General features: G+C 39.2%; 1 protein-coding gene across 3 annotated transcripts in view; it reads left to right on the top strand.

Annotated features, from left to right (window-relative positions):
• Positions 1 to 9,138, top strand: part of usta (uronyl 2-sulfotransferase a) — a 91,593-nt gene extending 82,455 nt beyond the window's left edge. The window contains exons 7-9 of one of the 3 annotated variants that reach the window (XM_051071865.1): positions 6,646 to 6,743; positions 6,874 to 7,031; positions 7,215 to 9,138. In XM_051071865.1, the coding sequence (XP_050927822.1) occupies positions 6,646 to 6,743; positions 6,874 to 7,031; positions 7,215 to 7,507 (549 nt within the window). In that variant the 3' untranslated portion in view covers positions 7,508 to 9,138. The remainder of the gene's footprint in view (positions 1 to 6,645; positions 6,744 to 6,873; positions 7,032 to 7,214) is intronic. The other 2 variants (XM_051071866.1, XM_051071867.1) reach the window with 2 other exon arrangements.
• The last annotated feature ends 5,426 nt before the right edge of the window (positions 9,139 to 14,564 follow it).

A 14,564-nucleotide genomic window follows, 5' to 3' on the forward strand; every position in this document is an offset into this window, starting at 1 on the left:
CCTTGCAGGCACATGGGACTTGTTGATTGATTAGCTGTAGTTTTGTGGCCAAAGCTTTGCATCTGCCTTGGAATTTGGAAAAAGGTTGGATTGGGAGGAATTAATTATCTGTGGTTTGGGCAAGCATCAATCACAGGCTTTCAAATCACCTTTTTTTCTTTCCATACAAAGCTGTGCATCACTCACCATAACTTTGCCTTATGTTTGTGATAAAGAGAATTGACAGGGTCCCACCACATGTGAAAAATGATGACTAGATATACTTTGTCGTAAGTGTCATTGTGTTCTCTCTCTCTCTTTTTTTTTAAACAGTTCTTTAAAAAATGATTTGAAATATTAATTAAAATAGATTATTGACTTTTAAAGACATTTTGTTCCACTTAGAAATGTTGAGGGTTGTATTTTGAGCAAAACACTAAAATAGTGAGGCCCTAACTATAAACAAATACACAGCACTTGTAATTAAACTACAGCTGTAAACTGTGGCTTTTGAGGAGGCACCGCATTTGGTTACTATGTTGTTGTGATCCCAAGAGAACCAATGGAAGAAACTTTAGAACAATATTATTTAAAGAGTCAAGCAAGCACTGAATCTTTTAGCTTTCTTCCCCTCTATCTGCCTTTCATCTCAGTCCCAGCGCCGACAAGCCCATTTACTCTCGTATGGACATTAGCTAAATCAATGCCATGGATGTTTATGGTTTGAAATACTAATGCGTTTGCAGTATTTGATGGAGCTGCACAGTTACTTTATGACTGAGTCACCGGCTTGCCAATAACAGTGCTTTAAATTTGTATCTGTTTTGGATCCAGGCCAGCTGGTTTCATAACCTAAAGCTCAGTTACGACATGAATTGAAATGTCATGTACTAATTTCTTATTCTAGTATGACATTGATGTACATTATAATTATAGAGGCATATATACTAAGGTGTATTTGTAGCACAGAGCCATAGTAATGATACACTGTATGATCTTCCACAAAAAACCATACAATCCTAAAGACATACAGTGTTTTCTGCTTCCATTCAGTCATTAAATAACTGATAAATAGTAAATCCTGTGTCAGCCAGACCAATATGTTTCATGTGTTTGTGATCTCAGTTTGTTGTTGTCTTGAGACAAACATCAACTTCCTAAATGCTAATATATAAGTAAAAGAACATTTCTTCACTACAGAAATATATTAAAACCACATTCTGTTCTCTTTGAAGATGTTCCACAAGTAGTGTTGCTGGAGGGAAAAAGGCAAATTTTAAGGCCACGACAGCCTGATGCAAACCCATTATTTAAATCTGATTATGATTCCAATTAGAGACCTGATTTAGTATAACCACATCAGAAACTTGGTATCCTACATCTACATCTGCCTTGCAGAGTTGTTTACCCCTGTAGCACCATACTAAAGGCGATGCATCTCAACTTTTACAGTACATGCCATTTGGAGGCGCACTTTAATTTTCAAGTTGCCATTTTTTGATCTCTGAGTTTCACACTGTGGAGGAGCAATTGAGTATAAGGTCGCACAGTACAGGTAACAGTGAAGTGATGGGTCTTGTATAGGACTGGAATTCCCCTTAAGTAAGACAAAGGGCTACATTTGGAAATTATTGTAACACTAAAAAAGGTCAAAACAATGGTTCTATAAATATCTGGTCTATATTTAATGGCAAATCAATATCCAGGTACACACACAGATACTCCAAGTCAGTCCTTCCATATCTGCAGCCATACTCAGGCTAACAGGAGGAGTGAATGTCATTCTGGCTTGAGTCTGACTGGGTGTAATTAAGTATTGCACTGCTTTCCCTGGAGTTTTGGACCATGTGAGTTGAGTTATTAAAGTATGCAGACCACGGGGCCCCTTGCTACAGTTAAAGGGGAGGGTGAGGCTATGTTGCTGTAGACTCGCTTACCTGTGTGTGTGCTTTTGTGTGTGTGTTTGCGTGCGTGCGTGTATGTGTGTTCACACTCCTGTACTTATGAGGACCAAATGCTTTAGACGGGGATAAAATTGACTAAAAGCTTCCAAAGTAATAACATTTTGTTGGTGCTCACTTCTGTGTTTTAGGATTGTTTACATAGTTAGAAAACAGGATGTGACCCCCTTGAATCAGTCTAGTGTATCACAACTCTTGCCTTCTTCCCCATCATATCTAGAACTGAGATTTTGTTACATACCAAATGCATAGACATCATGTTATGTATTGGCGTTGTTTCTCTTAGATGGCACCTTCTTCGAAAAGACATGTCTTCATTTCTTGATTTGCTTTGCTTTCTCATCTCACTGCTTTACATTGCTGTTGTTGGTATTACTTCTTTGTACTTACTGTGCTCAACGCAACAACAACAACAACCTAGCTTACCTAATCAGCAAAATAGCTTGCACTTAGGTGCTAAATCATATCTAGAAAGAGTGGCTGCAAGTATGTGCCACCCTAACATTTGTATAGCTATACAGTGGCTTGTCTAAATTCACCCTTTTTTTTTAACCTAAAGTATAAAAAAAGGGTGAATTTAGGAATAAGCATATAGAATCACAGACAAACACAAGCTGATTTGTAGTGTAAATATTAATCAGTTTAATTTGAAATATCTACAAATTATACCTTTCATGTAGATTTTAAGATTAGGTTTAAGGGTTAAGAGTGGAGAGAGTTGAGCCCTCAGCTTCTGTGAGCTGTTGTGTGGGAAGCAGCTGTTCACATGCATTCAAGGGATGGAGAGGGTTAGTGGGATACTCTCCATCAGACAGATCAGCAGCCTAAAGCAGCAAGACTGCAGCACTGATTCTCAGCAACAGTTTTACATAATAGGAATTTATTTGATTGAATGTTAATATCTAAAATGAGGCTTAATAGAGATTTTTAAAGTTTCAGTGTCTTGTGTCGAGAGTTTAGGTCCAGATTTTGTCCCCACGAGATGAATGTCCCCACAAGTATAGCATTTCAGATACATGTGTGTGAATCAGCATGAGTGCCCTGCTATGTCAACATTCAGAGTTCAGACTAGTCTTGGATTATATCCCCTGCCTGGTGTGCATTAGCCCTGCTTGCCCTGCGCTGGGTGGATATGAGAGGTGTCAATGAAAGAACACTGTCAGTTTGCTAGCTGGGGCCGAGAGAACCTGATGCACGTGTTACTGAGACATTCCTGTGGTCGGCTTGGATTTTCCGTCAGTCCCCACACCCCTTTTTACACACACATACACTACACTATACAGAGGCAAAGGCATGGACACTTGAGCGCAAAGAGTACTAAGTATACACACATACAGGACTGAGGATATGCATGGACTGTCAGTTAAGACTGAGATTATTTTTATTTGAGAATGAAATGGGTTTAAAAGCCAACTCGCATAGATCTGGTCAGATTATTTAAGGCGCTGTATAGAATTAACTGTATATTTATTTGCCTTACTACCAAGAACAATGTGTGCCCTACCAAATACAATGTGAATATGCTTGCAAAATATCCATGAGGTAATTCAGTGCCTCTGCTGAACTCAAAGACCACGGATTAGTTCTCACAGTTTGAAAATACTGGTCCGATCAGGTGAGAATTCCACGGCATGTGAAAATCATCTGCTCTTAGTTAATATGACATTTACAATGACATACATGCACTCAAACAAATATGTGGACACAAAATGATACAGGCTTTACTGGCATCAGCCATGCCCTAGCATGTCTTGACATTAGAAACACCAAGGTGGTGTATCTGTCACAGGGTTGATTGCCTAAGGTGCAACCGACATGAGGTTGACTCGTCACACCTATTGATGTTGACAAAACAAGCAGCCTACATGTTTTCCTTTGTTTTTCTCTTGTAGGACACAGAAAAATATCTTCATGCCATTTTTGTTTGGATTTTCTGTAAAGCAGTTACAATCAGTATTTTTATATTAACAATGGGTCATGTGACTGTAAGGTTATCCAACTAGGAGTTGGTGGAGACATATAAAAAGAGCTAAAACGACAGAGTGAATGTTGTACTTAAATTCATCAAGTGGTCAGAAATGCGACTCCAAGTGAATGATGGATTGTTGTTCAAAAGACCAACTTCAAAGATGAGAATATGTCAGTGTTGTGTTTACAGCTTGTTTTCCACTGCCCCCAAGTGGCAAAGAAAATTGATATTGCAGGTTTAAAAATGATTTAACTGAGGTCTTCTGCTCCCATGCTCCCTGATGGATACTCAAGTCAGACTGTCCCATGGGAAAGCTTTACATCATCAATTACTACTGATTTAATTCATGCACACAGTCCATTCAGCGAAACGAGAGGCCGTTGTAGAGATTAGGGCCTATTTTGCTGCAGTGTGTTTGACTGCTCAGTTGGCTTAATCCACAGCGAGAATAGGAACAATGAGCCCGAGTGTGCACACGGGAGTTCTCTTCGAAATACTAATGTGGCTTTCTAAAGAGAGTGCATATTGTCTGTCCACCATGTGTGTGCGTTATTTGATTGGGCATAGTTGTATATAAATGAATTGTGGCTGGATTCCCAGAGGTCCCCTAAATGTTGAGGCATGAGGGCCCTGTATCAAGTGTTGGAGCAAAGCGGAGGAGGGACTTCCTGGCAGTGAGCCATGTGTGTCGGGGAATGGCGTCACACGTGTCACTTCCTGTCCACCTTTCTCTGTTTCTTTGACTCTGGCTGTCACTAGTTTTTCTTTTTCACAATTTCTGTTTTTTATTTGGCTTGTAGTGATTTTCTTGGTAGCTTTTGTGATGTGCTGCATTAGGTTAAGAAAGAAAAAGAAAAAGTCTCACGGAGTCCAGTGTCTGTTTATTAGCATGGCAAGTTAAGAGTTTGTATGTGTGAAATGTACTGTAACTGTTGCATTTGAGTTCAAGTTAGTTCAAGTATCAACTGTAACTTGCTTTTCTTTTGAAATCTCTGCATGTGTTTTATAGTTTTTCACACAGAATATGCTGCCAAAATCTATTTTTTTCCCTTTGAGAAAATGTAACACTCATCACAAAGAGGAGACTGTAGATTTCAGGTCAGGAGATGTTCTCATAATTGATAACACTGGATGTACTGACACGGACTGTTCTTTGAATAATGAAACACAAGAAGAACAACAAATGGCTCTTGAAATTATGAATCAAAGAAAAGCAGGGCAAACTTATCGCAAGTCCGGACACAACCCGTATACTAACAATAACACAATGCTGCGCTGTTTTCTAAAGGTTCCTCTGGGGTTTTGTTGTGGTTTCTTTGAAGAGCTTTCCAGTGGTTTGCTTCACTGATCACCAATAAGTCCTGTTCCCAGTGCATAGTGCAGCTCAGAGTAGACAGTCATAAAGTTCAAACAAACCCTGCAGCCACTCGGTGAATCAGAGACACAGTTGTACTACAGTGTTCAGCTGCAAGGAAAAAATAACTGACCAAGTGCGTAATTTATGTCATCCCAGTTTATGTATAGACTTCTGTGAAAGCCCTCACACTCATGCTGTCATTGCTACCCCAGGAGAAGCTTGAGTGAAATCGAGATGTATAATTTAGATTTATGATATCAGTGTCTCAGAACAAAACTGGCATCAAAATAATCTTGAAAAACTGATCAAAGGCTAACTTTAACTTAGATCTGTTTAGCCATCTGAAAGGCACACAATCCAAGCTAATACATGCTCGTATACATGTGGTTTCTTCCATGTTTACGCCCCTGTCAGTGAGGTGATTTTCACAGCTCAGTCACCTGGTTCCCCAGTGTTTGCTTGCAGGCCCCTCACATCTCACCCTGAGAAGCAGTCTGTGTCCTCTGGGAAGGTCTGGGCCTCTGGTCCTATTCTGACTCAACTTAATCTCTGTGATGGACCATGTTGGCCTCAGTGTTGGCTTTGACAAATTGCTCTGTTTAAATCAGCCGTTACCGACTTATCAGCGCATAAATCTAAAGGGCAAGCTTTGACGTAATCATTACACTTTCAATTCGCTGCCACTTTCAGATCCTATTCGCTTTCGTACGTAGGCCTATCAACGTCTTTTGCCTCATGCATGTAGCCTGGTGCTACTGCATGCGTGCGTATATGAGCACAAGCATGTGGCGTTTCTGTGTGTGTGCATGTGTGTCTGTGCGTGTTTGTGTGTGTGAGTCATGCCTCGTGGAGTGTTTTGTTGCTCAGGACTTGTTGCCATCCATAAGGCTTACGTCACCTGACATGGATTTGACTGCTGGTTCCACAGCACTCAGCGGCTGGCCAGCTTCACTCCTGCATGTGTGTTTTTAATCTTTCCTTCTGTGTTTTTTTCCCCTTTCATTATTTAATGGCTACCACATTCAGACAAAGTTCACAACTCTGATCACATCACTTTAGTTTTGACTTCTATTAAGTGTTTTTTTCCCCAGTTGAATCCATACATCACTCTGTCTTCTTGTTTGGAATCCCAGCCTCTGAGAGCAGCTGAGGTGAAGAGACAGGCTTATCTTTGTGCACAGGATGTTGTTAGACAAAGCACTTTGACCACTCAGATGATACTATCAAGAAGTCTGAGTTCACAGAAGTACTAGTGAAGTGCTCCCTCTAGTGGCAGAGGCAAATCATTACAATTCTTCTGAGATATTTCCTTGTGATTGGAAAGAGAACTCTAAAGGAAGGCGGGATATATAATTTAATGGATTTTTATCTGCTTTCAGGATATCAATGTTTGCATTCTAGAGAACTACCCTGAGTGCTCCAACCCCAGAGTTTTCTACATCATTCCCTATTTCTGTGGACAGCATCCTCAATGCAGGTATCTACACACTCCTACGTGGCATGCTAGCATTCTGCTCTTTGAGAAACTGGTGATATTTTATTTCTTGTCTTGTAAGGCTTCTGTTGAGTTTTCTGTCTCACTCTCATTGTTCTTCTTTCCATACTAGGGAGCCGGGAGTATGGGCCTTAGAGAGGGCCAAACAAAATGTGTTGGAGAACTACCTCCTTGTGGGTATCCTGGAGGAGCTGGAGGATGTTCTTCTCCTGTTGGAGAGGCTCTTACCTCATTACTTTACTGGAGTACTCAACATTTACAAGAGCCCTGGTACACTTGTGTTCCAAAATGCCTTTTTGTTGAAAAATCCCATTTGTAGCTGCTGTTCCCTTTCAAAACTGAAGTTTAGGCACCTGTATTTTTATGTTCTTTTCTGATTCTTTAACTGGATGCATGCAACTGACTTCCTCTTGTTGTGTGTGTGTTTTTTTTTTTTTTTTCATCATCTTACAGACTACAGAAAGATGGGGAACATGACCGGCACAGTGCGTAAACACACACCCACCCTGGAGGCCCTGCAGGTGCTGTACCACCGCATGCGCTATGAGTACGAGTTCTACAACTTCATCCGTGACCAGTTCCACCTAATGAAGAAAAAAATTGGCCTCAAGTCTGTCTCCCAACCTCCTGCCTACTCACCCGCTTTCCTGCGGGAGCTGTCCCTCCGAACCCCGGAGCCTCTAGATGAAGACGAGGAGCTGGACACAGACCTGGAGGATGCCAACAGCTGGCTGGTTCATCCCTAAGGGCTGTTTGATGAACCGTGTATGTAGCCAAAGAAAAGCTGATTGGCTAGAATTGGCTGGAGATAGCTGGAGGCAGCCTGAAGGCAAAGGGGGAGCATTCCCCGTCTTTCAGCAACCCCTAGAAAAGTGAGGTGTGTTCAGGGGGTGTGTGGATCCTGACGCTCGTGCTTTCACAAGCTCTGTTTTCCATCTGCAATAGACTCCTATCATGACAGGCTCAGTGCTGAGGACTATAGGGTTGAGTTATTGGGAGGACAAAATGCTCTATTTAAAAATTGACCAAGGACAATGGGAAGTAATGTTAAGCTAATTTTGCTTGACTCAAATTTTGTTTTAACTTGAGCTTGTTTTGGGTTTGTTTATGTACAAAGAAAAAAAACCTATCATTGCTGTAATCTCCAGGAGAGATCAGCACAAGATTAATGTGTTGAGAAATATTCTAAATGTTGGTCGCTGGGATGTTTACTGTATGAGTGGACTTCAGAGACATTGCCCAAGACATTGCTATGACAGGATTAGTGTCCTAAAAGCTGGAATGGAAATGGTGTCCACAAATAAAAAAAAAAGTGCCAAAAGTCTTGTATGTATATTAGTCATCCAGGACTGTTCTAAGTGCCAAACCTTGCTAAGAGTTCCAGTAAGTGCGTGAGAGGAACCTCTGTGCATAGCTAGTGCAATTGTGTGACATAGTCAAGTCAGTTGTTATAGTTTTGGTTTCTAACATTCTGTTTACTTTGTTTAATTAGGTATAAATGAGGGTTAAATAGTAAGCACTCGATTATGAATTCAGAGAATTCCAACAATGTGTGCATGAATGAATGACTTTGACCAGACCAGCAGTGTATTTTAGCATAGATTCAATACTTGGGACAGGTCATTAGTTGAGAATGTAGGCAAATAAAAATAACACTAAAAAGCATTTATGGGGCGCAGTTAGTTTAATCTAAAGTTTAAAAGATTGAGTTTGCCAAATACCAGTGTTTCTACTGCAATGCATTATAAAACTGTATAAATATACTGCACTTTTTCTGAGGTGACTCCTGAAATTCTGCAGCAAAATTAGGGGTTTGGTCAAAAAACTGGATACTAATTTGTCTTTAATTTCAAGTAGGATTATCTTACTGTTTGAGCGTGCATTATGGTCTGTTTTCTCTCTCAGAAGATTATCATGAAAGTGTGTGAAGTGTTACTGATCCCAGCTAACACTAATTTCTAATTCTCTAGCAGGTATTCAGAGTGCATGTTTCTCATCACTCATGCAAAAACAAAATCATGCAGAGAACAGTAACCATAAGCTAATATGTGACTGTCATCTACGTATTTCACTTTACCATCCTAATCTCCATTGTTTGTACCTTTTAGTTGTCCTGGTTTGTGTTCAGTGTTTCCTTTTTTGCCAGTTTAATTTATTATTTTGTATTCATTTGCATTCCAGATAAGATTCTCAGGAAGGAAAAAAAGTTTAATAACTTGATGATTTGTATTTTGGTTTTTGGTGGCTATGAACCTATTCTTGGCATTTTAAGGATGTCTAGGATAGGTTTATATCAACAGCTGAAAACTGGTTAACAATAATTAATGCAGTCCATCATTTTACAGCCTTCAAAATAAATGTCCTCTTAACTATTGCAGCTAATGTCTTGGATTTACTTTAAGACAGTTTGTTTCTGAAAATGTGTGTTCGGCCTAAAATGTGACTGTAACTTTCTTAAAATATCCCATGCTGCTTCACATACCAGATTGATGGGCAGCTGCTAACACAACAGCCTGCAGATCGTGATCCAGCACCGCTTTGCTGACCCTGTGCAACCATCCAAGAGACTGATTACAGCCATATGCTACCAAGAGGCACACAAGTTCACAACAGTCACAGCAAGGTATTTAGGGTTTGAATTAGGATCAGACAGACATTAAATTTTAGGTAAGACAAGCACCAGGGTCAGCATCATGTATAGGCACAGGGTCGGTCCTAGGCAGCCACATATGAGGGGCCAATCAGACATGTGAAGGGAGCATTGTTGGTACACGTCGTGCTACAGGAGCAATTTTCTGGGAGACTGTTTTACACACATTTTGTGCGGGGCATTTTTTTTTGTACCTATGACAGTGTTTTCTCCATGGAATTATTTTTATTATTAGCTATGTATCCAGCCCCCAACCTGAAGAAGTGGATTGCATTTTGCCAGGCCTCTGCCCTACGACCTGTCCAGCTTGGGTGTCCCACCTGAAGACTAATCTTCTGTAGGAATGGCTCCTGGGGTCACTGGCACGCAGACCCCCTGACCACGATAAGGTGGCAATCCCTCAGAGGGAAAACTGAAAAATAAAGATGAAAAATAAAATAATAACATAAAAGATCCCTCATCCAGATTTTAACAATTAACACCATAACATAGTTACTCTATTGGATGAGCCTAATTCTCAAAATTTTAACTTAACAGTAAGACCGTAGCCAATACTCACAAAACTGAAAGTAACTTATTAAAAAATAAAAATAAAGGTAAAACTGGATAAATGACTCAAAGCCAAGCCTTCATTTTCACACAATATATTTTGATTTTGTGGTTTAGCATTGCATTTATCAGTCACTTGTCAGCCTTTATTCTCAAAGGTATTTTTTATTAATATAATCTCGAAAGGATTCACTGATATGACACTGTAGGCAATTTTTCATAACTCCCACCAGTTTTCTTCAATGTATTTTTTTATTATTTATTAAGTATTAGTAAGTACAGTTTATGTGATCTGTGTAGTGTCTTACCTTTTTATATACAGTATATGGTGACTTAAGTTCATTAAACCTGTCATCCATTCACATTTATTTATTTATTCAAGGCTTCAACTGTGTCAGTGTGGTAAATCCTCATCATGTAGAAGATCACAGATGGAGCTGGTCCTGCAGTACCTCCACCTTAAGTTCCCGGGAATGCTGATCATTTTCTCCGTTGCCCACCAACCAAGTTTGAACCATTGCCTCTGTTTGTCACTACCCTGAATGTATTATGAGAACTACAGATGTCACTGTTCTTTGTTGTTGAATCTTTTCCGGCACAATTAGAAGGAAAGCCTCAGAACTTCACGAGGCCTCACCTGCCCGTCGCTGCTGAAAGCTGAAACAAATGCTGGAGCTTGTTTTTTTTTGTAGAACACAAGTGAGACACTGAACACACCTGCAGCTCGAAGGTAAGACCAACAGTTAGCGGCTAGCATTAGTGGCGAGTGCTAGCATTAGCATGGCCTTGTAATGATATCGTTTAACTCCATTTTCAGTCGTTTATATCGCGTTGGTAAGAGTGTGTTTGTGTGTCTGTGACTGAGGTGTCCCTTACATGAGTTGTGGACCCCCACCATGGACAGATGGTAACAGAGTGGGCTACAATCTGTGTAAATCCCTGTTCGTATGTTTTTACTTTACTGACATTTTGCGTCTTTTTGTCATTTTGTGTTCCATCCTGGTCATTTAACTCCGTTTATGGTGGCTTATCATGTCGTCACCGGTTCGTGGATATGAGTGGTCATTTTATATAATTTTGCGTCTCTACCTGGTGTTAGCATTAGCATTAGTGGCGAGCATTAGCATTAAAATCGAGCGTTAGTACTAACATTTTTAATTGCTTGGGTTCAAGTGTGTGTTTCTGTGACTAAAGCGTCCCTGACGAGTTGTGGAGGGTGGTAACTCTTAAGTGGTCAGTTTTTCTGTTTTTCCGTTTGGATCTCTTTACATTTATTCTACAGATCATGTCGATGTGGTCATTTTGTGTCTATTTGTAGTGATATTGCATCGTTTTGCATCTCTAGCTGGTTGTTTTTCATATACTTATGGTCAGCTTCTTTGTGGTTGTTTTGCACCGTATTGTGTCTTGGTGGTTTTGTGTCTATTCCAGGTCATTTAATGTTTCTTTGTGGTCATTTTGTGTTTCAGTGTGGTAGTTGAGCATCAACGTCCATAGCTGTCCCACTGTGTCTATTATTGATTGGAAATTTGTTTGTGGTGTTAAATACAGGCTTGAAAACTAGATTTTAACTCTGTGCTCGTCCACAAGTTTTAACCTTCAACAATAGGTCGCCATGTATGAGCTGAAATTACTGTTAGAAATTATTATAAAAAATGTTTTTCTCAAGTTATATTCTAGTGACATAATTAATATATTCACCTCAAAACTCAAGGTTTGATTGTCAAGGTTCTAGTGTTTTCAGTGTTCTTCTACATTGTTCAAGTTTTGGAGGTGAACTATTCTTTATTAATGAGGTTATTTGTTTTTCAAGTGTTTTACTTGTGTTTTCCAGGTTTACTGATTTAGCTGCCGCAGCCTGGACAGAAACACCAGCTCTCACCTTACAAACCAACAGGTATGTGTCCTAAAGATTTACCCAGTCTGAAAAAATGTGTTGATGAGCTGAATTATTACTGTTAGTAAGAGTGTTATTGTTTAAATCCTTGGTATGTAATTAGTTTAGTATTGAATAAAATAAGAACTGCTTAATCATGTCCTTAAATTGTCAGAAAAATAGTACTAGTTATTATAATTTTTAAAAACTCAAAATAGTTGTCAGTTAATTTTCTGTCTGTGGACTGAAGTATATTTAAAAATACCACAAGTTAAAACCCTGCTTTCAAAAATGTACTTAAGTGAAAGTTTTTATTATGCAGTTCACAGTAACAATAGTAATACATGATTCCACCAGTGATTAGCTGACAAACTATTAATATAGAAACATAAGATTTAAGATAATAATTTTAGTCAATTTTTTGAAAATGTTTTTTGTTATTGATTCCTAAAGATGTGATGCTTCCTCTTGTCATATGTGACCGTAAACAGTCTGTTTTCTGAGACACTCCTCTAATGTTTAAAAAATGTTCTGGTTCAGCTGTAATGTTGAATATTTATGTGTGTTTTGGGGTTAAACTGTTGATGAGGAACAGGTCATAGTGTATTCATCATTTTCCTTTTGTATATTTCTCTTTTTATTTCCTCTAGGTGTCACCACTTTGTCCACGATCACAGAGATGTTGTCCATGATCACAGAGTGTCTTTGTACAATGTCCCCATGTCTCATTCTCTCTCCCCCTTTGTTTCTTTTTCTTTGTCTCCCTCTCTCTGTCTCATTCTCTCTCCCTGTTTTGCTTTCTCCCTCCCTTTCCCACCCTCTCTTTTTCCGTGTCTCATTCTCTCTCGCTGTCTCATTCTCTCTTTGTCTCTTTCTCTGTCCCCTTCTCTCTGCCTTTGTCATTAGTACAATAAATCATAAATATGTGCCGAACTTATTCATTTCAGTGTCACACACTAGAAACACTGTCATTTTGCTTCATTTTGGCTTTGAAAAAAACATTTCCATACACTGCTGTTGTGTGAATATCAGGAGCTGGTGGAGTCAGTTCTCCAGTCAGAGCAGTTTCTTCTGTCTTTGTGTAGGAATAAAATGTAACTCTTGGGCTAGTTCTGATTAGTCCAGAACCAGTCTACACTCTGGTTTCCTTGTAGATAGAGTGTCTTTTACTTCTCTTACCTTTTGACATACTAAGAAACTCTCTGTGCTTTTATTTTGATGTGTTAAAAGTTGCATGTTTATATTCATATTTTTTGTGTTTTTCTCCACAGGATTCAAACTATAACCATTAAGTCACAGAGAGAAGAGACAGACGTGAGGACATTCCCATAAGGTCAGTGTTAGTTTTTTCTTTTCAGTCGGACTCATTACCTCAGCTGCAGTTTGACAATTTGAAATCTCTTGTCTGGAACAAATAGCAACAAATTAAAGCTGCCATAACTTATTAGTTTAATTGGTATTAATTAGTATTTTTCAACAATGTAGATGCAAAAAATAAGTCTTAAAAAAAAAAAGATGTTATTCCAGACAACATTTAACTACAAGGAAACACTTGTTAGAGCTGGTTTGGACCGGTTTTTAGTGAGTTTGTTGAAAAACTTAACATCACTGTTTTTGGTGACTGCGACAGGCAGCGGGTCATGGTTTGGAGTGAAAAAAGGTCAAAATTTCAGGTCTAGATTTTTCACCTAAAAACTACTCAGGGGCATGTTTTATGTCATTTGAAGTGGATTTGGACAGGTTTTGAGTGAATTCTTTGACAAAGTTGACACCACAATTTTTGATGTCTGCGACAGGCGGCGGGTCATGGTTTGGAGTGAAAAAAGGTCAAAATTTCAGGTCTAGATTTTTCACCTAAAAACTACTCAGGGGCATGTTTTATGTCATTTGAAGTGGATTTGGACAGGTTTTGAGTGAATTCTTTGACAAAGTTGACACCACAATTTTTGATGTCTGCGACAGGCGGCGGGTCATGGTTTGGAGTGAAAAAAGGTCAAAATTTCAGGTCTAGATTTTTCACCTAAAAACTACTCAGGGGTATGTAAAACTTAGTCAGGGGCATGTTTTATGTCATTTGAAGTGGATTTGGACAGGTTTTGAGTGAATTCTTTGACAAAGTTGACACCACAATTTTTGATGTCTGCGACAGGCGGCGGGTCATGGTTTGGAGTGAAAAAAGGTCAAAATTTCAGGTCTAGATTTTTCGCCTAAAAACTACTCAGGGGCATGTTTTATGTCATTTGAAGTGGATTTGGACAGGTTTTGAGTGAATTCTTTGACAAAGTTGACACCACAATTTTTGATGTCTGCGACAGGCGGCGGGTCATGGTTTGGAGTGAAAAAAGGTCAAAATTTCAGGTCTAGATTTTTCACCTAAAAACTACTCAGGGGCATGTTTTATGTTATTTGAAGTGGATTTGGACAGGTTTTGAGTGAATTCTTTGACAAAGTTGACACCACAATTTTTGATGTCTGCGACAGGCGGCGGGTCATCGTTTGGAGTGAAAAAAGGTCAAAATTTCAGGTCTAGATTTTTCACCTAAAAACTACTCAGGGGTATGTAAAACTTAGTCAGGGGCATGTTTTATGTCATTTGAAGTGGATTTGGACAGGTTTTGAGTGAATTCTTTGACAAAGTTGACACCACAATTTTTGATGTCTGCGACAGGCGGCGGGTCATGGTTTGGAGTGAAAAAAGGTCAAAATTTCAGGTCTAGATTTTTCACCT

The sequence above is a fragment of the Lates calcarifer genome, linkage group LG7_1 (genome assembly GCF_001640805.2).
Source record: "Lates calcarifer isolate ASB-BC8 linkage group LG7_1, TLL_Latcal_v3, whole genome shotgun sequence".
Lineage (NCBI taxonomy): Eukaryota > Metazoa > Chordata > Actinopteri > Centropomidae > Lates > Lates calcarifer.